The sequence below is a fragment of the Amblyomma mixtum genome, chromosome 6 (genome assembly GCF_055824585.1).
Source record: "Amblyomma mixtum isolate Tamu chromosome 6, ASM5582458v1, whole genome shotgun sequence".
NCBI lineage: Eukaryota > Metazoa > Arthropoda > Arachnida > Ixodida > Ixodidae > Amblyomma > Amblyomma mixtum.
In genome coordinates this window covers 136589918-136617681 of record NC_143017.1, presented here as the reverse complement: position 1 = coordinate 136617681, position 27764 = coordinate 136589918, and the positions used below count along the sequence as shown (strand labels likewise).

Below are 27764 nucleotides of genomic sequence, written 5' to 3'. Positions count from 1 at the left end.
CGGCAAGAGAAGCGTCGAACAGAGCCGGCATAACCGTGCTCTAGGGGCCACCAAGGATTCACAACATGGACGGTGGAAGATTGGAAACACAAGAGGGCTGCAGCAAGAACTTCACGGCTGACGACGCTACCTGGACACTGACGGCATCGATAGTGGTGTTTACTATGCAAACAGGTGAGTATCTTAGGAGTCATTGCCTTAATACAATGGACTCAGGCGCATGTAATGCTGCAAAGCAGTGTCAAAAACACATGGGCCTGAAGATTTCATCAACAGTCACCTTTTCTTGATAAGGGCCTAGATATTGTGAATACTAGATCGAAAAAAAAAAAGAAATTAACCGAAAAAGAACGGAAACAAAACAACTATTTAGTTTAACAGTTGCCCTCTTCGCCAAAGCTTCTGACTTATTCGCTTTGATTTTTAGTGCTAGAATTTGACTTTCAAGCACTTTCAGAAACTTACTTTTTGCCTTCAACCGCTCCTTGTTTCTCCTCTCTCTTTTTCTGGCCAGTGGCAGTCCAAAGATTGCCAGTGCGGCCCGTTTGGCGAAATGAGTTTCAGATTCCTGCCGTAGCGTATGGTAAGCTCTAAAAGGGACGTTGCTTATATACACAGCTGTGCGTGTAGCTGAACAACCTGTGGAAGGGGTGTTTCATTAATGAAGGACTCAGCTAAAAAAACTACTGCCATGGCTTTCGGAATTCTAAAGTGTCGAGTTTCTTCACGTTCTGTTTAGAGGCTCATCAGATTAATGAACACATTTCTGTAACAACCTGACTGACAAAATTCGCCGAATTAACAGTGATGCGCAGACTACAGTGCAGAAAAGAACACGAAGCAAGTAGACTTAGCTGCTGTGCTCGCTATCTATGCTCTGATGCGTACAACGTGAACTGTGCTAGTGTAAAGTCCGAAAAAGTTCGTCATAAGGGACCATTGCCTTTTTTGCGCCTTGCGTTTCAAGAAGAGAACTAGCAGATGTAAACAGCCACCCTCGCTTGAAGAATTTAGTACAGAAGGAAGATCAACTGAGAAAGGAATAAGCAAGAAGAAAAGTAGGGACGACATCAGTCCAGCTTTCGCCGCAGCAGAGGCCAGAGCAAACTAGAATGGCATCCGGCGTGGTCATTTTGTACATCGAACATGGTACTTGCGGAACTGCTTTAGCGTAGTTGAAAGTTTTACAGAGTGCAAACAGACCGAACTTTGAGTTAGATCACAGTAATGCTTCTCAAATGACTAAAGAGACAGTTTTTCAGTTTTCAGATTCGCAAGAGGTGGACATGAAAATCCATTTGCAATGTAGCCAGTAGAACTTATTCACAGTAGATGCCGAAGCGACGGTACTCAGTCACAATGACACTTTTTTGGAACCGTGAAACGACTTGACTAAGGACTCGGTTGACTTGCTCGCATTTCTTTTTTTGCAATCAATAATCATTTCGCGTGTATAATTGAGATATAAAAGATTAAATTCATCGAATGTGGGAGGTAGGTTATAAGCAATGCGAAAGGAATCATTTCGTTACAGGAGGTGAAAATTTAGTTGTCACAAGGACAATCATTTCTTAGGACTTGCCGTTTGTTTTACTTTGAGCTTGAAACTGAGATGTGCGGGCTCTTGGGATCTTCCAGACCGCCCCACTGTTCCTTATCCTCTGTTTTTGTTGCTCAAAACGATAACAGCAGCGACAGTCAGCCGGCAGGACGCAACCGGGATTTGCAGCACTTAGTACTGTTCTTAGAGATTTGGCTAGAAAGGACGCAGGCTACCGCCGTTCCTGTTTAGTGCGTTCCTTATCCTCTGTTTTTGTCGCTCGAAACGGCGACAGCAGCGGGGGTCCTACACGCGGCAACTCTGCGCAGGCTTCGGTCTCCTCGAGTCTGGCTGCGTGTCTCGAAAGAACGAGGTAAACATATTGATGAAGAACGTGGCCGATGTAGTGGCCGGCGGTTTGGGCTTCTGGTTCTTCGGCTACGGCCTCCAGTTCGGCTCGGGCGCGGGCAGCACGCCGTTGTACGGCCTCGGCTCCTTCCTGGTGGACGCCGAGCCGCAAGACATGGGCCGCGTGTTCACGTGCTTCCTGTTCCAGCTGTCGTTCTCCACCACCGCGACCACCATCGTGTCCGGGGCCATGGCCGAGCGGACCAGCTTCACAGCGTACTGCCTCTTCTCGTTTCTCAACACACTCGTGTACTGCATCCCGGCCGGCTGGGTGTGGGCCAGCCGAGGGTTCTTGCGCCAGCTCGGGGCGCTGGACTTTGCCGGCGCCGGATGCGTCCACTTGCTCGGGGGCATGTCGGCCCTTGTGGCAGCCGCGTATCTGGGACCCAGGACTGGACGCTACGGAGGTGAACCACCGCCGGAGCTCGGCAACCCTACCAACGTCCTCCAGGGAGCCTTCACTCTCTGGTCGGTATCGCCAAAGAACCCCCGAAACTTTATTATGAGCACATTGGAACTCGTACTCAAGGCGAGGATTGCAAGCAGACATGGAAACGAAATTGTTGACACCCTCCAATAAGCGAAAACTAAGACTTCTTTTTTGCCTGGAATTGAGCTCTCTAATTTTCATTACTTTTTTCAATTTTGAAAGAGCACCTCTGCTCCTTTTCAGGACGGAGACTTTTTAGGAAGGATTTTGTTTTAGTTGTCTTCTATACACTGGCTCGTTTGGTTGAGACACGAGGTCATTCAAATGAATATATTTACTTGCTTTTATGTGAATGGGCGACTGTCCTTACACCCTCATTCTTCCTGCTCTTCCTTCCTGTTCTGATTGGGCGATCTCTTTCTTTTGGCTTCTAAATGAGTAAAGTACGGAGGTTAAAGGAACCGAACAATAACACCACTGTTGTTTTCATGAATCGAGCTGTAGACCTGGAATGAATGCAATGATGCATATGTCGGAATAGAATTTTGCATACTGTCTTTTTTCTTGCTTTATTTAGGTGGGGCTGGGTGGTCTTCAATGCCGGAAGCACTGTCGGTGTCACCAACAACAAATGGAAGTACGCGTCAAGGTAAACTATCAGGTGTAACTATTCTATTATTATGTCTTTCACAGCTTACTAAAACCCGGCTTTCTGACGCTCTGGGGAGGTGGTTCATCATCAGGACAGAGAAGTTCACTAAGCATTAGTAAATAAAAAATATCACATCGAAATAATGGGAGTGCCCACCATTCTCAAAACTTAGCCCGAGCAATGGCTGATTATCGTGCGCTTCGAAACTACGCGGTTATATGCGGAGCCGTTTTGGGACAAACACCGGCGATCGGTTTTAACGCGACAGCGTTAAGGCTGCAGTTGTGCAGAAAATCTGGCGCCATCGTCGTAGTCGGCGTTGTGAGCGAGGTCACATGGCTTTGTGACGTCATAACAACCTTCCGTGGCAGGCGGCAACGTGCCCACCGGATTGTGAGCAAACTGCCCCCCATGGCAGGTGGCAGATGATTGGTCGCGAGAGGTTGCTCGAGAAGAGCAACCTGGGTCACACAAGACCCACCGGTTGCTGGGTTTGAAACAGCCACCTACCCAGGGCAGTGGCGCATTACTTAATCGCTCCACCCCTGCGCCAGGAGTGGAATAAGGACTTCCTGCGATCATGTAAACTATACAGTAACCGTGTTTGCGAAGTGACACGCAAAGAGGACCCCAGGCCGCTGCAGGGACCCAACTACGCTATCGCGTAATACCCTTAAAGGGGCCCAGAAACACAATCTTAGTTAACTGTTTTGCCTGTTGATTGCATACAGTGAGTTATAATGGTGCTATTAGCGTCGGTAATACCGCGTACATTCCGTTTTTTAATATTTTAATGTCCTCCCAAAAACAACTTCATGGCTCTGATGGTGTCGCCATAAACGGTGGGTGTCGCCATCGTTTGGTGTCGCCACACAGTGGCGGGTTTTTAGCAGCGGATATGACATCCCCTGGCGCGAGCTTGATGACCGGACAAACAGTAAATATACTGCAAATTGTGTGAATAAATAGAGACACATTTTGTCACCTTTTAGCAGCGGATATGACATCACCTGGCGCGAGCTTGATGACCGGACAAACAGTAAATATACTGCAAATTGTGTGAATAAATAGAGACACATTTTGTCACCTGTCCGCGTTTTATATTAGATCAACAAAAACAATTTGTTTGTCTTAGATAAAAGCCCTGCAAAGCAAGTAAAATAAAAATACACCACCAGGGGCGCTCTGGCATGGAAACAACGCTGCCAGTCTCACAGAGAGCAGGCAACCATGGAGTACAAACTTCCGCGACGTGCTCTGGCTGGCTGTTTTGATTGGTTGCGCCAGGTGCCGTCATTGGGAGAGCGAAATAGGAGTGGGAAGCCCCGCCAAAATCGAGTTGAGGGCAGCGTTTTGTTTGCTTGTATTTTGAAATTTCTTCACTGAATAACTCCCGTTCCTGTGCATAGATTCCTGTAATTATTTTCAAGTCAGCATCTGTGTGACATAAAGAACCCACCTGAAGTATAGCCGGTATTCCCTCAGGCAGTGTTTCGCAGCCCCTTTAAGGCGGGGGCTAAGTGTCCGCTGAAGTTTTTTATCTGACAATAATGGCCTTCACGTTGTCATCGTTCTCCCCACTGAAAGATGACAAAAGTACCAATCAGGTAAACCACAGCGTAAAAACTGAAATGTGTGTGTTTTTTTTTAAGTTCTTCCAATACTTGTGTAAGCGCTCCTTGGAATTGATCACCAGTGCATTAGATCTGGCGGTTTCCTCTGGGACGAAAGGGATGTAGCCGGTGCCAAGTACGAAGTTAATGGGCGTTCAGTTTGAAAGCACTGCTTCTCTTTCCGTGGATTAAAGTTGAAACTGTTTCCTCACTATGTTCTTTTTTTCCCCTTGTCACCCAAGGGCAGCAGTGAGCACCATCAGCGGTTCGCTCGGAGGAGCACTCATCGGAATACTGCTGTCGTGAGTGCGTCGCTGATGTTTCTCTTGTAACATACTTCTTGTCACGTGGAACAGTATTGAATCCTTCTTTTTTTTTTTACTCAGTCATGCTGTGCATAATCTTTGTTTATACTGAAAAGTTTTTTCTTCTGCGACTACAATAGCATCGTTGTCCGAAACTTTACACGTGACCTGTAACATTACCTCATCTGAGGTCGCGAGTATCTTTGCGCTTCTTTCCTGCATCGGTCTACATGACTGTGTGCTCAACGATTAGCAATAATTTCTCGGGAACTTTACTTTTTTTTTTTTCGCAGGTATCTCTTTCACAGGAAATTCCTCATCACCAACATTGTATCCGGGCTGCTGACGGGCCTTGTTTCAGTCACAGGTAATGAGACTATTCTGGTCACATAATACTGGCCTGTGCAAGGAACAGAAAAAAAAAATGCTATCGACGTAATACGCGCAGGAACGTTTTACTATAACGACGAAAATATTCGCTTTGGGAAAAACATGCTCGTCAGTGCAACAGCCTTTTCCCTCATTTTGTCCCGGCAAGTGACTGCTTCCAGGGAGCCTTAGTTTTAGCTGGCAGAGAAAAGTTTCTTTCTTTTAGAAGTGGGAGAGTGGCATGCCATTCCATTATGAAGTATCCTAGAGGGTGATTTTTGCCTAACATTCCATGTAAACATCGGCAAGCACATGTGGATGAGAAACGACGCTGGTTATATGCTCCCTTTTGCGCACAAGTGTGTTAGCACCTTAAAGTAAAATGTGCGTCAAACATTCCGAACGCACATCACTCACTTCACATGTATAGTGGGGCTATTTTTCATTATTTTTTCTGTTGAAACTAAAGGCGCGGCGCATCGCATACAAATAGTCCAGCGTTGGAGTTGCCCTCTTTCCACCGTACCGGTGCTCCACTGGGGATCACAACTAGGTTCAGTAGAATGCGCTGTTATCGCTTTATACAACAGGATTGAATTACAGCACTTCTCGAACATTCTTGTGGTCCTCCTTCCCTTCTATATAGACACCGTAAGCAATAAGATCAGTACTGATTTCATCCAGTTTTATTAATTAGTTAGTTAGTTATATGGGGTTTTATGGCGCATAAGCAACTATGGCTATCTTGCGTCAAACACATTAGTTTTATTAAATCGTTTTATTAACAGTTTTATTAACAGTTTTATTAAATCGGCTGATCAGGCGCATTCCTTATATGGCTGTAGTTTCCTTTATGGTTTTTATATTCGAGATTCCTGTTACCCTTACAGTTCATCGCTTTAGGGCTCGATGGCTAGTGCCTATATATATAATGAAGCAGGGTTATGGTTGACTACTCCACCGATTGCTGCGATAAGACTTGCAAAGATATAGGCAAAGGCACTGACTATAAGTTGCTCTTCTCTAAGATTACCAGGTGCTCGGTACAGCGCCCAGCCTAGCGGCCTATTGCGCTTCAACGGCAGCCACTCGGCCATTCTTTTAGTCCAAACTTCAAAGCCATGCGGCACGTGGCGGCAACCAAGGGAACTAGAACCGCTTGTCCCAAATTCCTGGTAATGCGGTAAGCAGTGCAGAAGATTTGACTTGGTTTATTGGGGTTTAACGTCCCAAAGCAACCCAGGCTATGAGGGACGCCGTAGTGAAGGGCTCCGGAAATTTCGACCACCTGGGGTTCTTTAACGTGCGCTGACATCGCACAGTACACGGGCCTCTAGAATTTCGCCTCCATCGAAATTCGGCCGCCGCGGCCGGGTTCAAACCCGCGTCTTTCGGGTCAGTAGCCGAGCGCAGTAACCACTAAGCCACCGCGGCGGGTCGCAGTGCTGAAGATGACGGTCTAGAGAACAAATGTGCACAGCACTAGTTCATTGTCTTCCGCGTCGTTTACAACTATGAATCGATATCAACTCGCCCAACCTTAGATACTTGCAAGCCCCGCACACATCTTTCGAATAAAAGTAGCCTGTTTCGGACGAGTCTTAAGAGTGCGATCAATGCGGCGGAGACAGGCGGTTCGGCCTTCCTGGGCGCCCTGGACAGCCTGATTGTGGGCTCGATCGGCGCCCTGCTGTCGAGTGGAGTGCCGCTGCTGCTGAGACGGTTCCGCGTGGACGACCCCGTGGACGCCGTGTCCGTGCACGGTTGCGGCGGCGCCTGGGGGCTGCTGGCCGTCGGCCTGTTCGCCCACAGCGACGAACAAGGTTGCATCCACTGCGGGCTCTTCAGGGGCGGCGGCGGCTACCTGCTGGGCATCCAAGCGCTCACGTGCGTCTCCATCGCGCTCTGGAGCGCCGTCGGCACCTACATACTACTCGTGGTAAGCAGATGTGTTTTTACGAGCGCAACGGTCAAATGTGATGTGTTGAAAGAGACCAGTGCTTGTTGTAACAGCACCCTGTATTGGGCGAGACGGAAGTAGCTCATCTTGAGGACCAGTGCAAAACGGACAAAGTATCCTCTTTCGTTGGTCCGTTGTCTGTTTTGCACTTGTTCTCAAGATGAATGCTTGCTTGTATTAGGCACAGCTAAGAGGATACTGGCAACTGTGGCCATTGACAGCTGCTCGCTGGAAGTTTATGAAATCAAAGGCACTTCATTAGCAGCTGACGCGCAGCAAAATGCATAAGGCCCATGCGTCCATTTTTTGGGGTATTAGCTTGTGCCACTCTGAAAGAACACTGCGAAGAAAGTGGTGATAAGCCTCTGGAGTAAGGAATTTGCCGAACGGTCACCTTCTTGACTTCTAAGGAAGTTCAAGTCCCAGCAGTATTTGCGTGCACTGATCGCTTGATGGACTTGCGAGAGATGCGCGATCTCTGTGTTTACGTAACGGCCCGTGGTTGCTCCCGAGCGCATGATGTGTTCTGAAAAGGGTGCAGATATGTGAACGGCCTATAGTTAACACGGTCGACGAGCCGTGCAGTTCTCATTAACTTGTTTCTCTTCTGTATTCGTACTCTACTTAGTCAATAGAACCATAAAAGCATGCGCTCTGCACCTGCTTCTTCGAACGCCCACCGTGGTATCAAGCTCTTTGGGCTCAGGATTACGTAGGACTCAGTGCTGGCTTTCCCGCTTATGACCACTGATTTCTATAATCCTTCGTTGTTCACATCAATTTCTACAGGAACCCTGAATGTCATGGAGACCGAAGAATGAAATCTAAGTGGTGTCATGGAAAGATATAATACCTCAACCATTTTTGCATACTTAAGGGGGAGAGGTAGGGGTTTCCCGGCTTTTTGCAGCCTTTTTTCCCTCCCTCACTGCCTGGCGTGTGATTATAAGGTTGTGATAGGTGGCAGTAACACTCACAGGCTGTCAACCGACTTCTGCCGATCCGCATGAGCCTGGTGCACGAGGTGCTGGGTGCCGATCTGGTCGAACACGGCATCGTGCACCCGGACATAGATTACGCGCAGCTGCTGCGCCGTAGCGGGCTCGCATGCAACGAGCTACTGCCCCCCCGCTCCGAGAACACGGCTATGGACAGGGAGTCGTGGGACCTGCGCGTATGCCGGCGCTACCTGGCCGAGAGACTCGGAGCAGGCGCCAACCACCGCGCGCCTAACGCCTTCATGAGAGCCTTCAAGCACTGGCCCACTAGGCCTTGCGTTAACGAAAGAGCAATAAAGAAATAAAATAAAGGAACTGAGAGCTTCCCGAATGTAAGTTTCTCTCTCCATTTCTCTCTGCCCGCAGTGGTCTGCAAGAGCCGAACAAAAGAAACGGTGGCTGGGGAGTGGCAGGGAAGCTTCACTGGACCTTTGCATGTTTTTCGTTATCGTCTCATTTTATATATCCGTGTGTGAGTTCAATAAGGTAACGTTGTTTGTGGTGCATGGTGTATGGTGTATGGGGGTTTAACGTCCCAAAGCAACTCAGGCTATGAGGGACTCGGTAGTGAAGGGCTCCGAAAATTTCGACCACCTGGGGTTCTTTAACGTGTACTGACATCGCACAGCACACGGGCCTCTAGGATTTCGCCTCCATCGAAATTCGACTGCCGTGGCCGGGATCGAGCCCGCGTCTTTCTGCTCAGCAGCCGAGCACCATAACCACTGAGCCACCGCAGCGGTTGTTTGTGTATTGTTTTTATTTACTTTCGCGTGACCCTTGTTTGTTAATGTGCTGTGGTGTTCTGTTTAATTGTTTTCATGGTTATTCTGCAGAGGAGGTCCCATTACAGTTGTCGACTATGGGCCTCGTTTTTTTATGTCACTTTTTTCAGGAACCCTCCAAATCGCTAATGCAATTTCCATTCTTATCCGCTCGTAGCATCTGCCCTGTGATATACTTAGCTGACCTGCCCTGGCAGCCAACAAAGGTTGGCAGCCAACAAAGCTCCGCCTTGAGGGTATGACGCGATAGAGTTGATGAGTTAATGCCCATATATGCGGACTTGGCATCTCAACTTTACATTCATAGATCCATGGCAGTCCTCATACCACTCCTGGTGCAGTGGTGCAGCGGTTAAGTGATGCGCCATTGAACTGCGATGGCAGGTGCTACCACCGGTGGGGCTTGTGAGACCCAGGTTGCTCTTCGCGAGCGACCTCTCGTGACCAACCTCTGATTTAACTGCCTCATGTCAAGGTGGTCAGCTTGCTCACAATCCGGTGAGGAGATTGTGATGATACCCCAAGGTCACGTGACGTCACGTGACGTGGGTGGATTGTGAGCGAAAAATCTCCGGAGTAGAAACCTAGGTGGCCAATTTAGATTGCTTCTCAGCGCTTTTCTCGTTCGGAATGCCGACGACGACGCCGGACGGATTTTCTGCAGAACGGGGGACATAACGCTATTGCGCTAAAAGATTCGCAAGTCGCCTAGTTGTGTCTAATATAGGAGCGTCATTTTGGGCTTAACCCTCACTTTCCCGACAGAGGCCAGCCTTTATGTGGCTCTTTACTTACAATTGCTACAACCACCACCATGCATCTAGGCTGCATTTATTGATCGTACTGCCGCAGTGGTGGCTCAGTGGTTATGGCGTTCGGCTGCTGACCCACAAGGCGCGGGTTCGATCCCAGCAGCGGCAGTCGAATTTCGATGGAGGCGAAATTCTAGAGGTACGTGTACTCTGCGAGGTCAATGCACGTTAAAGAACCCCACGTGGTCGAAACTTCCGGAGCCCTTCACTACGGCATCCCTCATAGGCTGAGTCGCTTTGGGACGTTAAACCACCATAAACTAATTTAAACTCAATCGTAGTGGGCCCTGCAAGCACTCTAAATGATATTTGATCTCACTGTAACATATATGTACAGACTATACGTCTTATTCTAATATACGGGTCCAAAATCCTGATTAATAAATATTTATTCGATAAATAAATTCTTTAGAAAGCATTAACAACCCTTAGGTACTCTGAATAAAAACTTAAGCAGTTTCGATTTGTCAGAAATAAACATTTTTTTAAACGCTTTACTCTTCAGTCGAACACTTGCCTGTGTTTTGCTCAGTAAATGCCTTTAAGGTTTTTGAAGCAACGCTTAGTCTACAAATATAAAACTACAAAGTAAAAGCGCCGATAGATAGGAATTTTCGATCAACACGACGATTAAGCAGCCGAAATTCTCTTCGCGTACTACTACACCCGACCTAGAGAGCATCATTAGCCTTTTCGGTTCGGGCCCATTTCTACGCGGCTCTGATGCCAGCAGCAAAGAACGGCGTTAAATATTCACGGTTCAAGTCCTTGCCGGACATGTACAGTCGTTGCCTGCGATGGCCTGCTGAAACTCATGCGTTGCCCTGTTCTAACGATCACCGAAGGAGTGCATTTCCAAAGGTAGAGTTTGTGTTATTTGAGACGGGGAGTTCCTTGGGACAGCCACGGGTCCAAGCCCACCCAGAAGGTGCAGGAACATGCCTGCCGTGACAGACGAGGACAGCTACATCCCCGTTACGCCAACTCCAGAGCCGGACGAAGAGTTCACGTACGACGACGCCACTTGGGTCCTCACAGCGGCGATTGTTATATTTACGATGCAAACCGGTAAGCCATTAGCTTATTCCCGGTACTTATGTTGTCAAGATGTTAGTACAGTAGAACCTCGATCATACTATCACGGTTGGGACAAATTTCGGAACGGTGTGATTTTGTAAAATTGCCTGGCCGGAGTGCATTGTGTACCATGTGCAGAATTTTGGATGTCCCGAACACTCCACACACAAACCACATACAAAAATACCACACACAAACATGACCACAATAGAAAGAAACACAGAAGACACCACATGCACTGAATGCTATCTGATTTAATCAGATAATACCAAAGAGTTTTTATGCATGAAGCTGACTTCACTAGCTGTAGCAATTATGAAGGTTACAGTTTGTAGCATAACTTTGCAGCCTAAAACGTTTATCCTCACGAAACGTAAACGAAAAAGGAAGGAACATGTCAAGCACGTTTTAGGCGTAGGCTGCGAGCAGTGTTTCACTAGAATGTCTAAACGGCTCACGTACGATTCTTCAAGGCTATAGTGAGAAATTACTGGTTTTGTCAACGCCAAAAGCGGCAAAAGCCCTCAGGCGTATGGATGTGCGGCCAGACGATATCATGAGGTAGCGAACCAATTGCCACATGGCCACGAACAACAAATTTCTAACGTTACACAGCGAATCATCCTGCGAATATTTTTTTTTTAAGCACTAAACAATGTGCCGTGTGTCCTTGGCGCACCCGGAGCCGATTGGTTTTAGAGCCTAGACTGTTTACCCGCCGCGGTGGTTCAGTGGTACGGGCGCTCGCCAACTGAGCTGGAGTACCTGGGTTCGAACCCGACCGCGGCGGCAGCGTTTCGATAGAGGCGAAACGCCCTCCACTACGGCACTCCTTCCTTCCTTCCTTCCTTCCTTCCTTCCTTCCTTCCTTCCTTCCTTCCTTCCTTCCTTCCTTCCTTCCTTCCTTCCTTCCTTCCTTCCTTCCTTCCTTCCTTCCTTCCTTCCTTCCTTCCTTCCTTCCTTCCTTCACTCCCTCCATTATCCCTTCCCTTACTGCGCGGTTAAAGTGTCCACCGAGATATGTCAGACAGTGACTGCGCCATTTCCTTTCCTCAAAAACCAATTTTTTCCCCGAGGCTGTTCAGCCGGCTGATCTTGTTCCATGCAGGCTTCGGACTCCTCGAGTCCGGGTGCGTGTCTCAGAAGAACGAGGTGAACATCCTGATGAAGAACGCCGCCGACGTCATCCTGGGCGGGCTCACCTACTGGCTCTTCGGCTTCGGCCTGCAGTACGGCACGGGTCGGAGCCCCGACAACGAGTTCAGCGCCGTCGGCCGCTTCATGGTCGACGCCGGGCCGGACGAGATGGGCCTGGTCTTCTCGAGCTTCATCTTCCAGCTGTCCTTCTCGACCACTGCCACGACCATCGTGTCCGGGGCCATGGCTGAGCGGGCCAACTACAACGCGTACTGCGTCTTCTCGCTCCTCAACACCATCGTGTACTGCATACCAGCCGGCTGGGTGTGGGGAGACCACGGCTTCCTCAAGAAGATGGGGGCCATTGACTTCGCCGGCTCCGGATGCGTCCACCTGCTGGGCGGAGCGTCCGCTCTGGTCGCCGCGGTACTGCTGGGCCCACGGCGCGGACGCTTCGACGGAGACGGCCAGAAGGTCCAGATGAGCCGGCCCACTAACGTCCTGCTCGGAACATTCACGCTCTGGTAATACGCGACTTCGATTCATTGCCGGGCATTGCGAGTATGTTAGCCCACGCCTTTGGTGGATATAAAATATTTGTTTTGCTGCCCTCATGAGCTTTTTATCCCGTCATTATTAATGCGAAAGTATTCGGCGGCTCATCGACGCGAAAACCCGGTGACACCCAAAAAGTGGCGGCGTTATAAAACTCGCGATTGGTCGAAAGGGTGTGGCTTCACTAAAGGCGGAAAATTACGAAATGTTAGCTAGTAATAGTCAGTTCTGGGACTTACAACTGGACCAACTACAAAGGAATATAATAGAATCGCAACAGAACTGAAACAAATGTGGAATAGAATTGAAATAGATTTGAATAGAACTGAAATGCTTTCACATTCTTCGAACGTAAGATCCTCAAGTGCCCCCGGCAAATTTTTTTTTCTGAATAAACGAAAGGTAAAAACAAGAATGGCAGGTACAAAATATATAAAAAAACGGCAGCTAAGGAAGAAAACTCATGAATACATGTAACCGATTTTCTACTTTGAATTAACTTAGAGATCCTCATCAGGAATATATAGGAAGGAAAACACCACTGTCAGACATCCATAGATAACCGAACGCTGACAGCAAACTATGAGCACCGGCAGAACCTTTTCGGAGTTGAAATTTAACCGATCACAAGCAGAGGGGCGGTAGTGGAGATGTTGAGCAGTTGAGCAGAAATATAAGTAAAGGTAAGGAGTGAGGACCACGTATTGGTGGGCGATGGAGAGCAAGCACAGTAAACCTGCTGCGTAGCAACCTGTCGGCAAACACGCATAAGTTTATTTGTTTATTGTAATACCCACAGCGCCACAAGTGGCATTAGAGTGGGGGGAGGGGGGGGGGAATAACACATCATACAAACGAAAAAAAAAAGGTAACAAAGTGCAGCACATACAATGCAACCATGATGCAATATTAATACAGCCTAAAAACAGCATTCACAGAGATGAAGAGAATAAATCACCTGACGTAATTAATACCACCTCTTCAGAGAACCGGTTCCAATCTCTTATAGACCTAGGGAAAAAAGCATATTTGTACATCTCTGATTTACAGTTAATTTCCTTAACTTTTAACCGGTGGTCACGGCGTAGAGAAATATAGTTTGGTGAATGGATGTACAGGTCACGGTTTATGCCAGTATTGAAATAGTAAATACTGTGAGACAGGAGACAGAGCGCAGGATGGAGCGAGCTTTAATGGCACCCGCAAGTATGGCGACCAACCCTTCGAAGAAGAAGATGATCGATGATGATGGATATGTACAGATGAAGACGAAGATCGCATGTTGTGCTTTGAGCGATGATGATGGATATGTACAGATGAAGACGAAGGTCGCATGTTGTGCTTACACTTTCTCCCCTCGCGTACGAAAGCGACCGGCCCGGGCGCAGATTAGAGCTCAGTAGGGCGACGGGCAAAGGGTTTGAGGCGTGAAACATGAACAATCTCGGCACCTCGGCAACGACGATCATTAACAGGATGAACAGGGGCAACGCGATAGTTCACCGGGGACGTTTGTTCGAGTACAGTATACGGACCAATATAACGGCTCAAAAATTTTTCACACAATCCCGGGGTACGCACTGGAGTCCACAGCAGTACCTCATCACCAGGGTGAAAAAATATGGCACGGTGGGAGAGATCATAGGTGTTTTTCCGGGAGGCTTGGGAGGCGTCGGTATTCAGGCGGGCAATGGCACGGCAGTAGGTAAGACGAGAAGTAAACTGTTCGTGAGAGAGTCTGGAAGAGGTTGAGGGGGCGGAGAAGAAAGACGCTTCGAGGGTGAAGGTAGGTTGACGTCCATACACAAGGAAGAATGGGGAGAAGTTGGTGGTTCTTTGCACGGCAGTATTGTATGCAAAGGTAACGAAGGGAAGCATGGTGTCCCAGTTGGTGTGGTCGGGCTGGATGTAGGTGGCTAGCATATCGGACAGCGTGCGATGAAAGCGCTCTGTGAGCCCATTGGTCTGAGGGTGATAAGCTGAAGAGGTTTTGTGCACGGTTCTGGAGGCGTGAAGAACTTCGGCAAGGATGCTGGAGAGGAAGGACTTGCCGCGGTCACTAATAAGGACACGAGGAGCTCCATGGCGCAGAAGGATGGCGTTCAGGAAGAAGTGGGCGATCTCTGAAGCAGAGCCGGAAGGAACAGGGGCCGTTTCAGCGTATCTAGTTAAGTGGTCGATGGCAGTGACGATCCAACGGTTGCCCGTTGGTGTTAATGGTAAGGGACCGTAGAGGTCAATCCCAACGACTTCAAAAGGGGAGAAAGGACAGGGGAGAGGCTGTAGAAGGCCCGCAGGGGCAGACGTGCTCCGTTTACGACGTTGGCAAGAGATGCAAGACGCAATATATTTTCCAACAGCGGTTGAGAGGCCAGGCCAAAAGAAACGGCGCTTGATGCGGTCATAAGTTTTCTGAAAGCCTAAGTGGCCAGCCGGGGGATCATCATGAAAGGCCTGCAAAACTTCTCGGCGAAGAGAACGGGGTACAACAGGGACCCATGAGTCACCGAATGGGCTGTAATTGTGCCAAAGAAGGATGTTGTCGACTAGCTTGAAAGAGTTAAGTTGGCGACGTAGGCGGGCATTCGGTGGCCGCGTAGCACCGCTCAGACGGTCGATAAGAGTCCGGCAGTAAGGGTCGGCCCGCTGCGCTGAGGCGAGATCGCCAAGACTGGGAGCTGGCATCAAGTCAATGGGTGCGGCGGTCAAGGTTGAAATAGCCGTCGAAGGGGTAGTTTGGCAGTTTGAGGATGCGGAGGACACGGGTTGCGGATGCGGAGGTTGGGTTTGGGCGAGGGGACAACGAGATAGCGCATCGGCGTCCTGGTGTTTCTTGCCCGATTTATAGGTGACGGTAAAGTCATATTCCTGGAGACGGAGAATCCAGCGGCCGAGGCGGCCGGACAAGTTTTTCTGCGAGGACAACCAGCACAGGGCATGATGGTCAGTGACAACTGTGAACTGGCGGCCGTACAAATAAGGGCGAAATTTCTGAATGGCCCAGACAACAGCGAGGCACTCTTGCTCAGTTATCGTGTAGTTCTGCTCCGCTGCAGTCAGTGTACGACTGGCGTAGGCGATGACTTGCTCGCACGAAGAGTGCTGCCGCTGCAGAAGAACTGCACCAATGCCGTGTCCACTGGCGTCCGTGTGTAAAATCGTTGGAGCATTGTCGTCGAAATGTGCTAGTATCGGATCAGATGTGAGAGCCTTCTTTAAGGTAGTAAAAGCGACCTCACAGGCCTCAGACCAAACAAACGGCTGGTCAGCGCAGAGGAGCTTATGCAAAGGGGCCGCAATAGAGGCAAAGTTGCGTATGAAGCGCCGGAAGTATGACGCTAGCCCCAGAAAACTGCGCAGGTCTTTGACGCGCGATGGGCGAGGAAAATGCAAAACTGCAGCCACTTTATCGGGATCAGGCTTTACACCCTTCTGGCTAACGACGTGACCGAGTACCTTGATAGAAGTGGAAGCAAAGCAACATTTCTTGGTGTTTATCTGAAGGCCGGCCTCAGAAAGTGCGCTTAATACTTCATCGAGACGAACAAGGTGTTCAGAAAAAGTCGAAGAAAAAATGACTATGTCGTCGAGGTAGCATAGGCACGTTTTCCACTTCAGGCCTCGGAGAACGGTGTCGATCATGCGCTCGAACGTGGCCGGAGCATTGCATAGGCCGAACGGCATAACGTTGAATTCGTATAATCCGTCGGGAGTGGCGAAAGCAGTTTTTTCCTTGTCGGCCTCATGCATAGGTATTTGCCAGTATCCGGATCTTAGGTCGAGACTAGAGAAAAATTGTGCACCTTGGAGACAGTCGAGGGCGTCATCAATCCGAGGCAGCGGATAAACATCTTTTCTAGTGATCTTGTTAAGGGCGCGATAGTCAACACAAAAGCGTACTGAGCCATCCTTCTTTTGAACCAGCACGACAGGCGAAGACCAAGGACTCGAAGAAGGGCGTATGATGTGGCGCTTGAGCATGTCGGCTACGTTATCTTGAATAACCTTGCGCTCACTAGAAGACACACGATACGGGCGACGGCGAATGATGCCCGAACCATCTGTGTAGATGCGATGCTTAGCTGCGGTGGTTTGGCTCAAGGTTGTTGCCTGGGTATCGAAGGAAGCGGCATGCTTGGTCAAGACGGCAAGCAATTCATCTTTCTGAGTCGGGGTGAGACCGGGGCTAATAGCAGCTGAAATAGATGCAGAGGCAGAAGCAGGGGTCGAAAGAGCGAAGCTTGATGGGGCAGAGGAAAGAACGGCCACAGGTTGAGTGGTATCCACAGAAGCGATGGCTGTGCCTTGACGCAGAAGAATGGGTTCCGGCGTAGTGTTGAAGGCAGTCAGTAGTGAAGACCCATTGGTGAAGCGGAGCAGGGACGCGACGAGAAAGATGCCCCTTGAGAGAAGACGGGGGCTTGGTGTGACGAAAACATCCCCAGCGTTGACGTGGGCAGAAGCAACAGAGAGGACATCTTCGCAGCCGGGGTAAAGTACATGATCAGCGGTGGTAACCAGATGATGAGAAGGCAGGACAGAAACGGCAGAAAGGTCGGATTCAGAAGCCTGTAGAGTAGGGGGACAGCAGGTAATTACAGCTTGCGCAGAGTGGAGGAAGTCCCAGCCGAGGATGAGGGGATAAGCACAGGAGGGAAGCACAGCAAATACTATGTAGTGCAGGATGCCGTCGATAGTGACTCGTGCCGTACACAATCCGGAAGGACGCATTGATTCATCATTGGCAGCACGGAGAGAAGGACCACTGTAAGGGGTGCGCACCTTGCGAAGACGAGAACATAAATCAGAACTAATTACAGAAATGGCGGCGCCAGTATCGATCAATGCTTCTACTACAGTGCCTTCAATGTCAACGGTTAACATGTTCGATGGCTGTGCAGGAGGAATTGAGAGGGCGGCGTGTGGTGCAGTTTTACCTCCGGAAACTGCACAATTTAGTTTTCCGTGTGGCCAGTTGTCTGGGAGGATGGTGGACGTAGAGGCGACGACGAGCGGCGGAAAGGCGATGGGGAGCGGCGGCGCGACGGCCTGTCGGTCGAGGAGCGGTCCGGAGAGGTAGAGGGATAGGAGGGACGATAATTGGTATGGTCAGCAAACGGTGGGCGGTAAGCGTACGACGAGTGCGGAGCGTCTTGGGAGAAGTCCGCGTACGATGGGCGACGAGGAGGACTGGAGGCAAACGCCGGACGGTAAGCAGGCGACGAGTACGTAGCTCCGTTGCGAAAGTCTGGGTACCACTCGCGCTCGTCGCGTTGACGCCGACGGCACACACGGGCAACATGCCCTCGAATTCCGCAGTAGTGACACACCGGCCGACGTGCAGGCGGACTCCAAACAGGACACATAGCGGGGCTCGGGGACACAGAGACCGGAGTTTGCTGGACGGGCTGTGGATGCGACGGGTAAACAGCAGCAGGAGGCGTCGCAGCAACCTGGGCATAGGTAGGCACAAAACGCGGTACAGGTGGTTCCGCAGCCAAGGGGCGAGTGACCGAAGCGAGCTCGTCTTTGATGAGATCACGCAAAGGCGAGGACGGCGGGGCTGGAGGCGGGTGGGAATCAACTGGCGGTAAGGTGGAGCCGTGCAGTTCCTCCCGGATAATGGAGCGAATCAGGGAGCGTAAGTCCACGTCGGGTGAAACTGGGGTGTCCCAGGTGTCTTTCAATCGAAGCGACTGAAGGTCGTCAAGACGATGGCAAGTTGTTCGGATGTCTTGGACTGACGTTGGATTCTGAGCAGCAAGCGTGTTGAAGGCAAATGACCCAAGCCCTTTCAGAAGATGACGTACCCGATCGTTCTCTGACATAGCGCTGTTGACACGTCGACACAGCGAAAGCACGTCTTCAATGTAGGATGTGTAGGACTCACCGGGTAGCTGAACGCGCGTATCTAGCTTTTTTTTGTAGACAGCGGGGCTTGCACCAGATGTGCCAAAGATTTGTCGTATCTGTGCCGAGAAGTGAGCCCAGTCCGGAATGGCATCTTTGTGGTTGACGAACCAAGTCTTGGCCACGGCAGTGAGGTAGAACGACACGTTTACAAGTTTCATCGCTGAGTCCCAACGATTATAGGCGCTGACCTCGTTATATTGGTCGAGCCAGTCCTCGACATCGTCCCCACGAAGACCAGCAAAAATGGGAGGCTCGCGCTGGAGTGTGGTGATGGTCCAAGTGGGGTGTCCAGAAGATTGGGAAGAACCGGGTTGGCTCATCATGGCTGGCTCCAGACGGTTCGAATCGAGAGGAAGAAGAACGGGGGGCCCATCGGGAGTACGAGTGGTGTTGTCGCTGACGGTATCCATCGGTGCGCATGGTACGAGCAGGTGGCGACCGGAACGTAGCTGCAGTCTGGCGGCGGAGAGGACGCAGGGATCGAGAGCACACTCCACCACTTGTGAGACAGGAGACAGAGCGCAGGATGGAGCGAGCTTTAATGGCACCCGCAAGTATGGCGACCAACCCTTCGAAGAAGAAGATGATCGATGATGATGGATATGTACAGATGAAGACGAAGATCGCATGTTGTGCTTTGAGCGATGATGATGGATATGTACAGATGAAGACGAAGGTCGCATGTTGTGCTTACAATACTATAAAAAAATTTAACCTTGAACAATATCTACGTTTTTCAAGCGTCTTCCATCCCAGCGAGTTTTTTGCACGCGAAACGCTAAAGTTCCTGGTATAGTTGTTAAAGACATATCGGATACCAAAGTTTTGTACCCTCTCAAGTTTATCTATATCCGTTTTATGCCAAGGGTCCCATACAGCGCAGACATATTCGAGAACCGAGCGAACGTTTGTCATGAAAAGTAACTCTTTTGTTTCTAAAGGGAATTGCTTTGTGTTACGCCTTAAAAAACCAAGAACGCGACACGCCTTTCCTGTTACATAGTCGACATGTCGTCTCCAGCTTAGGTTTGAGGTTATGAATACGCCGAGATATTTGTATTCTGATACTGAGGAAAGTTGTGTCCCATCAATTGTATAAGAGAATTCATGGGGCTTTTTCTTTTTTGTGACTCGCATATACACAGATTTTTGCAAGTTAATAAACGTACCCCATTTCTTACACCAATCAGACACCCTGTTCAAATCATTCTGTAACTGCACACAGTCATTCGGACTATCAACGACCCTATACAATGCGCAGTCATCTGCAAACAGACGAATATGAGAAGAGATATCAGAGCAAATGTCATTCATAAAGATAAAAAATAACAAAGGTCCGAGCACTCATCCTTGAGGTGCACCAGAAGATACAATGCATTCGCTTGATAATTTTCCATTAATAACTACTCTTTGTTTCCTTAAGTGCAAGTAATCTTGATTCCAGTCAATCATTCTCTCATCAATGTTATACCAACACAATACCAAGTGACATACTTTGCTTCCTTAGGAGCCGCAGATGTTTTTAGGGGCAGAGTGGCGGCGCATAGTGAAAAAACACAGCCTTTTGGAAAGGAAATAGTTGTTGTCCATAGGAGGCATATAGGCAGGCAGACATTAAGGAAGGGCAATGAGTAGCAGCTCCGAAATGCGCCAACGTGCTCTTCGCTAACAGCGTCAGCCGCTTTGCTATACATTTTGGTTGCTGTTAGCGGGCTGTCTTTACTGGTAACGTGCCGACAAAGAAGACAGCATAATTAGGTAATGCCAGAGTGCCGCTGAAGCACTTTGCTCCGTCCCATCTCGAACTGTAGGGTGTAGCACGTGTCCGGATATACTACGAATGTGCGCATTAGCCAGGAAACAAAATGCATGAAAGAGGATTGATCTAGTTATCGGGAGCTACGACACTTTTTGGTAGCTCGCACTGCTTGGATTCTCTTCTGTGCTGACTGTGGGCTACTGTAAAAACACAACTGGGGTAGGTCCGTTTGTGTGAATGCACTCAGATACGGGCACTGTTCGTACGCAGGTGGGGCTGGCTCGTGTTCAACTGTGGCAGCTCCTTTGGTGTGAGGCACGACAAATGGAAGTATGCCTCAAGGTATACCTTCTTCATCTGCCGCATTCAGTTGTTCTCGTGTACAGAGGCAACCCCCGAAAAATGTTTTGCAAAGGTTGATGCTTGCTAAGAGGCATCTGTATGATCCAATACAAGAAAAAAAAAATGCAGTTATAGTAGTAAACCAAACATTCTCGAATCGTACGTAAGCTCTACTTTTGTTTTTCGGTGCCGCTTGATGAGTTTTGCATCCGAAAAAAAATCGCTTTTGAGCTTTTCTTGTACGATTCAGAACGGAAACCAATATTGTCTTTTTGACGCATGCAGTGTATTTCATTATATATTTGGTCAGATTGTAGACTGCCTCTACTAGTAGCGATGCGCTGAGATGTTACAAGTTAAACATCTTCATTTACTGTCGTTTGTTATTACAGAGCGGCGGTGACCACGATAAACGCTTCCCTGGGAGGAGGCCTCGTTGGCGTTTTTTATTCGTACGTATTTTGCAGTTGCGTTGGTCTTCTTTTCTGGTGATGCTGGTCCAAAAGGAGAGCACCGAAACTCAACTCAAAGTATTTTACTACTGCTGATTTAGCATGTTGAGGAAAAAAAAATTATCAGAATATAAAGGTCTTCTTCTTCTTTACTAAACCTAACAGCAATAAACCAGTTTTAAGACAAATTAAAAGACCAGGCATCGGGGAAGGGTGATCCATATACCCCAAGACAACAGAAAATAATAAAAAGGAAGGCAGCTACAGATCGATCCAAAGCCGGGGACAGCCCCAGGGAGACTCCCATGATCTCCCCTAGGAAGAGATGGGTTGTTGATAAAGGGAAGCGGGCTGTATAGTAATAGTTTGAATAAGTGCGCACGCCTGTATAGATAAAAAATTATTTCAGGTATTGCTGCGAAGCCTTGATGCAGTCTTTAACCATGTCATCCTTGTCCTGTGACTTCCAGGTACTTTACGTCCCGGAAGCTTCTCGTCGACGATATTGTGAATGCCATCTTGACTGCACTGGTTGCTGTCACTGGTGAGAGATTTTCTGGCTTTTTGTCCTCTTAAATATTAAAGTACATTAAACGCCTGTATATACAAGCGTATGTTGATATACAGTAGGAACATCATTTTGATGAGAATGATATATACCTTCAACATATGTATCGTCTCTTCTCTCCTGATCCCTGCCGTTTTTAGCAGTTATGGTGAACCCTTAGAGAAAGATGATTGAAGAAAAAGGGAAGGAAAGGTAACCAAAGAATTCTCGGGACTACTTGCGCACTCAGAAAGGGATAAAAAGGATGAGGGAGAACTAAATGAGGTGCAGCACAATGTGCACGTGAGTTGAAAGCTCGAGTCACTACGCAACTCCGACGACCCCAATGCTTTGCAGTGCATCACAATTCCTCGGTTTGGTTTAATTACCCAGAACATTGGCGCAAGACTGTGTGGTCCACGAGGTGGTGATGGTAGACGCGGTTCTAGGCCAACAAAGGCATTGTAAATGCTTCTTTTGTTAGCCTAGAAAGAACAAGAAATACCGACAATACTTCCTCTGAAAGGAATGGTAAGAACACAGAATGCAAATGCAGAAGTAGGTGAGATGTGTGCCTCAAGTTTTCACCTTTCCAGGGCCATCATTCGCTCAACAGAACAGGAAGTGTACAACCTTTGAAAGTACATAGTCCAATTATTTTCGTTCAGGGTCGTGCTGTATGAATCTTTATGCATCGCCAGCGTCCCAATTCTCTTGAAGGTGAGAGAACGCACGTCTTCACCGCTGTGAAAGTTACGGCTTTCACAGATGCTACAGGATACCTACAACACGGCTTAGAAGCAAACCCCTTGTGCTTCTTACTTTTCACGAAGCCTGTACGTCACGTTTCGTTTTACTTTGGAGAAACGGTTGAGTGTACAGAGAGCGCAGAGCTACAGGCATCTAGAACACTGCAGGAGAGCGCTTGCCTGTGCTGCGTAGCCGGCTCGGGCTTCTACTCGGCCTACGAGAGCATCGTGGTGGGCGTGACGGGCGCGCTGTTTGCCTGCTGGGTCCCGGCAGCCCTCGAGCGACTGCGGGTTGACGACCCCGTGGGTGCCGTGGCCGTGCACGGCGTGGGCGGCATCTGGGGGCTGCTCGCCGTGGGGCTCTTCGCCGACGCCGACACGCTGCTGCGGCTCACCTCGGGCCGCAGCGGCCTCTTCAAGGGAGGCGGCGCCTATCTGCTCGGCATCCAGGCGCTCTCGGGCCTCTGCATCGCCGCCTGGAGCCTGCTCACCTCATACGTGTTGCTCAAGGTACCACATGTATAGGCAGAAATATTAAAAAGAAAAGGTACTATTTACAGCGACCATTGCTGCCAGAGATGATACCGCTGTGACTTTTAAGAACGGCTGAGCAATATATATACCGCACGCCTAAACAGGAATGTGCAGGAGAATGCTATCCGAAAATATAGAAGCCTGGAAGCATACACGCTTAGAAAAGAAAAAAGAATGGAGGGGACAGACACTTAAGCTCCACCTTTAAGGTGCACTAAAGACGAATCTTAACTCGTCTTTTCACCGCGGGAACTCGATCTACACGTTCCGAGCATTCTTAGAACCTTCGATTTATTGCCCTGTGCGGCCAATTAGCCTAACTTAAATCGTATTAAACGTCCCTGCTCCTGCCTTTTTTTGAACTCGCCGCAGACGGTAGGAGGAGTCAACTAATGCGTGGAGTGCCTTTCAGGCAGTCGCGTGGCGGCTTCGCTTTCGCTTTTATTTTTTTTTTTAAGGTTTCCGTGAGTAAATAGATCCATTCAGAGGCTACACAACCGCAAATTAGGCACACGGAAATAAAAATACGCGTGCACTCATTGCTTTTGTCGATCGCTACATATCACTCCGCCGATGGCAGAGCGGCAAGCCGCCACGGGACTGGCTTGAAAGTGTGTTGACCCCTCCTACCATCTGCGGCGAGTTCAAAAAAAAAAAAAAAGAAAGGCGGGAGCCGGGACGTTTAATTCGATTTAAATTCTGGAAATCGGCCGCACAGGACAATAATTCTAAGTTTCTAAGAATGCTAGGAATGTGCAGATCGAGTTCCCGCGGTAAAAATACGAGTTCAGATTACTCTTTAGTACACCTTTAAGGATATGATGCGATAGCGTTAATGAGTTAATGCCCATCTATATGCGGAACTGGTCATTCTCCACTATACATTCATATGTGCCTGGGAGTCCTCATACCAATCCTTACCCAATGGTGCAGGGGTCAAGCGGTGCGCCACTGTCCAGCGATGGCGGGTGCTGCCACCGGTGGGGATGGTGCGACCCAGGTTTCTCTGCTCGAGCAACCTCTCGCCATCAACCATTAATTTAATTTGCACCTTTTCGAGGGAGTTAGTTGGCTCAGAATCCGGTGGGTAGGTTGTGATAACCCCACACAATCTGACCAATCTGACCAACCACAATCTGACCTACCTAGGTTGCTTCACCGGGGGTGGCTGCCTGTGACAACCTATTTATTGATCACGACTCTGACACCGGATTTTCTGCGTAACGGGGCCTTTAACGTTACCGCGTTAAAAGCAGAGATTTTTCACTTTGATTCGGCGGATATGTGGGTTGAGACGGTGTGAAGAAATGGACACATGGCGCTATAGATAGGTTTAAGCGCCGTAAACGTTTCCCCGGCGCTTCTGCTGGGGGTGCCTGCATAGCATAATTCTTCGTGGCATCTAGTGCGGCCAGCGTGGTCCGAGTACTTACTGACAGTTGGTACCGGCTTACTATCAAAATACAGTCTGGCCCACTTTATGAGCTACGAATCGCCGCATATCATGGCCTTAGTTCGTCTCACTCGCCGACAAGGAAACGTAGGAACCAGGCCGGAACCAAGGACGGGAAACCGGTAAACGGCGTCTTGAAGCGCCTAATAACCTATTATTGAGCAACCCACACAAAAGTTTATTGATTGGACAGCACACGCAGAAACACTATCATGTAGTTTTTGCATACAGATGCTCACCGCAAGTGCGTGTTCGAAGATAGTACCTGAAAGGTGTTTTCAACATCCTGCTTTGAATGTGTGCACGAAATACTTTGTGCATCTGTTTTCCTTCTGCCAGGCCATAAACTACGTGATCCCTATCCGGATGACCGAGCTGGAAGAAGTTCTGGGTGCGGATCTCATGGAACACTCTCTCAGCTACCCCGACTACAACTACGACGCGTTGCTGTCCCATTTCAGCAGCCGGGGCATCGAAGTGAGCCATGTGCCTGCCATCGTGCACCGTGGAGACTGGGACAGGCGAATCTTCGACGAGTACCTCCTGGGCAAGGGAGGTCGCAACAGGCCGAGGCCAGACGGCGGACTGGCAGCCTACGTCAGGAACTACGTCAGGGAAATGCCGCGGAAGTGCAGCTATCGCGCATGCGCCATTGTTTAAGCTCTCTGACCTGCAGGGTGTGTACATTAAAGAAACATCACTGCAACGTTTTGTCGCCATGTTTGTGTACCTCTATTTTCGTCATTAATTTAATTAAGTGACGTTTAACCGCAAGAGCGTATGTATAGCTGGAGAAATGGTATGGTACCGTACGGTACGGTACGATGCGGTACGGTACGGTACGGTACGGTACGGTATGGTATGGCATGGCATGGTATGGTATGGTATGGTATGGTATGGTATGGTATGGTATGGTATGGTATGGCATTGTACGGTATGGCAGGTATGGCATGGTATGGTACGATATGAGTAAAGTCTTGAACACGCACATGAGCTAATGGGCAATAAGGAACGCCGTAAAGTAGGCGGGCACCAATTTAACCTCTACCACCTTGTGGGGAGTGCCAGTTTCGATCTCTAGCGCCGCCTGGTGCCGAACAGTTTCCAATAGGTATAGGTAGGGATGTGCGAGTAGTACTCTTGAAGCGATAGCTTCACTCAGCTGGGTAAAGCTGGGTATCGCCGTGTGTGCAACATGACTCTGGGAGGTGGTGTTTAAAGAGCAACCTAGGAGGCAGGTGGGCCACCTAGGTCATGTGACCTTGCGGCGTCATCACAGCCTGCCCACCGAATAGTGAGCAAACTGCCCGCCATGGAAGGTGGCAGTTAAATTAATGATTGGTGGCTCGGGAAAAGCAACCTGGGCCACATAACGCCCACCGTAGGGCAGTGGCGCTTCGCTTAAAGGGACACTGAGGAGAAATTGAAGTTGGCTTGTATCGACAGAATACTAGCTCCTGATTACAAAAACGCCACTCATACTGACAACAAAGCTCTTGTAACGTAGAAAAGAGCAAGAACCAAAATACAGGTATCGCCGCCACAGGCCAAACTCGCAAGTACAAGCGTGATGAGATCATAGGCCAAAACAGTGTTGCTAGAACGAATGGTTCTAGCAACTCTAGGACCCGAGACGCCACAAATCCCTGAGGCGCAGCCAATGCATGCGCAAATCTCCTTGACGTCGCCAGATGGCGCCACGTGCCCGGCAGCTACGCGCGCTCCTGAAGCATCGGGACCAATCAGCGCCTGTTTTCCGGCGGTAGGCGGGCTCCCGGTATTCCGCTAGCGGTAACAAGGTACACGGTATGCTAAAGGTGTCTATTTGCGAGAACTTCGTTGACGAATTCGAGAACGAGGTCCATCGTAACGCTGGCAAAACGCCAGTGCAAACGTAATCGAAGCGACTGTAGCGACGGCCGCAATAGCCGATAGATGCCTTCAACGTGCGGCCGGCGGTAGCTTTCTTTTCGGCTGCTGCTAGGCCGCACTGCTGGCAGCCAGATATCACGGAGTCTGCGGTACGTCATGCGCACGTCATGTTTCACGTCACTTAGTCCTGTGTCGTCATAGGAGAATCCCAAGTTTGAATCAGAGCGGCGGGAAAAACTTTTTCAACTTCGAATCCAAATTTCTTAGAAATAAATGCATCTTTCGCTGCCGGCCAAGTGGCAACAAAGCCATGACATGCCGAACTATCGTATTTTACTATAAAAAAATATTAATAGTGCTCTCCTCAGTGTCCCTTTAACCTCTGCACCACTGTGCCAGGAGTGGTATGAGGACTCCGAGGGATTTGTGAATGCAAAATATAGAATGACATTCTCCATATACGGGAATTAACCCATTACACTATCGCGTCATATTCTGAAGGCGGAGCTTAAATGTCCCCTCCGATTTTTTTTCGAAACCGAATCGAATACTAATCGAATATTTTTGTTGATGTTCTCAACAGAAAATATTCGAAAACTTAGCAGATCCGACTCACTTCTAATAATTTCGAACATGCTCTTTTTGATTGGTTCAGCGAATCGAATAGAAGGATGTTCGATTTGCTATATTCTAAAAATTTTAAATATTCGCACACCCCTAGGTACAAGCTTCCCCTGGCCTGGTGCTCGGCTTCTCCAGGATTAAATTCTTGAAAAATGAGTCTTCGACCTTCCCTTTGTCTGCGCCGAAATATCTTGAGGTGTTCACTGAGGCGTTCACTGATTTGACAACAAATGCGCTTAGAGAACATGCATGCAAAGCACGCCGAGCAAGTTCATGACCAAGTGGAACACCGCCAGCAGATGACGGATGGGGACGAAGGCTACGTGATGAGCGCGCGCATCCCGTAATTAGCTTCACTGCCCGTAGTCTGTTCGCACTTTTTACTTCACCACGAACTGCTACCGACTCACCAAAAGGTAAATTAACGTATAAATATTACTATCTATCGTCCACTCTCCTCTTCCGCTTTCTGATTCCTCTATCCACTGTGTAGAGCGCACGCTTGCGTGTACTGTGGACATCTCACTTGGTCCCGTTGTGTTTCATGCGTGCCTAACCACACGCCATCCTTCCGTGCTACTTCCTAAAGTCTCTGTGGCTTTTACAGCAGCGAGCTTTCCAGTAAACGGCTGAAAGCGGCTAGGCTGAGGCTAGACTAGAAAAGATGTATATTGTGTTCCAGGAGGACTGTCAAACCCAGTGACATCAAAATGTGCACTTTACAATGATTACTCTGTACCAGGACGTCTCAGTTTCTCGGCTCCGCTGGGACATTCCTTTACATCGAAACATGGTCGGTGACATATCGTTGTCATTTCTTTCCAGAATCCTGTATGGCTAGGTTCGACCATACACGTAGACTAGTCTACTCGTTTCTT

General features: G+C 49.0%; 2 protein-coding genes across 2 annotated transcripts; both read left to right on the top strand.

The window, feature by feature from the left end:
- The first annotated feature begins 65 nt into the window (after positions 1–65).
- Positions 66–8580, top strand: LOC149340497 (putative ammonium transporter 2). Its single transcript, XM_089551137.1, has 7 exons — positions 66–174; positions 1870–2416; positions 2956–3027; positions 4886–4945; positions 5242–5315; positions 6949–7256; positions 8257–8580. The coding sequence occupies exons 1-7, from the start codon at positions 66–68 to the stop codon at positions 8578–8580; spliced, it is 1494 nt and encodes a 497-aa protein (XP_089407263.1).
- Positions 8581–10810: 2230 nt separating this feature from the next.
- Positions 10811–25050, top strand: LOC149340496 (putative ammonium transporter 3). The gene is made up of 7 exons (XM_089551136.1): positions 10811–10940; positions 12058–12610; positions 20584–20655; positions 21048–21107; positions 21578–21651; positions 22597–22913; positions 24730–25050. Exons 1-7 carry the CDS (start codon positions 10811–10813, stop codon positions 25048–25050), a joined length of 1527 nt encoding a protein of 508 aa, XP_089407262.1.
- Positions 25051–27764: the final 2714 nt, after the last annotated feature.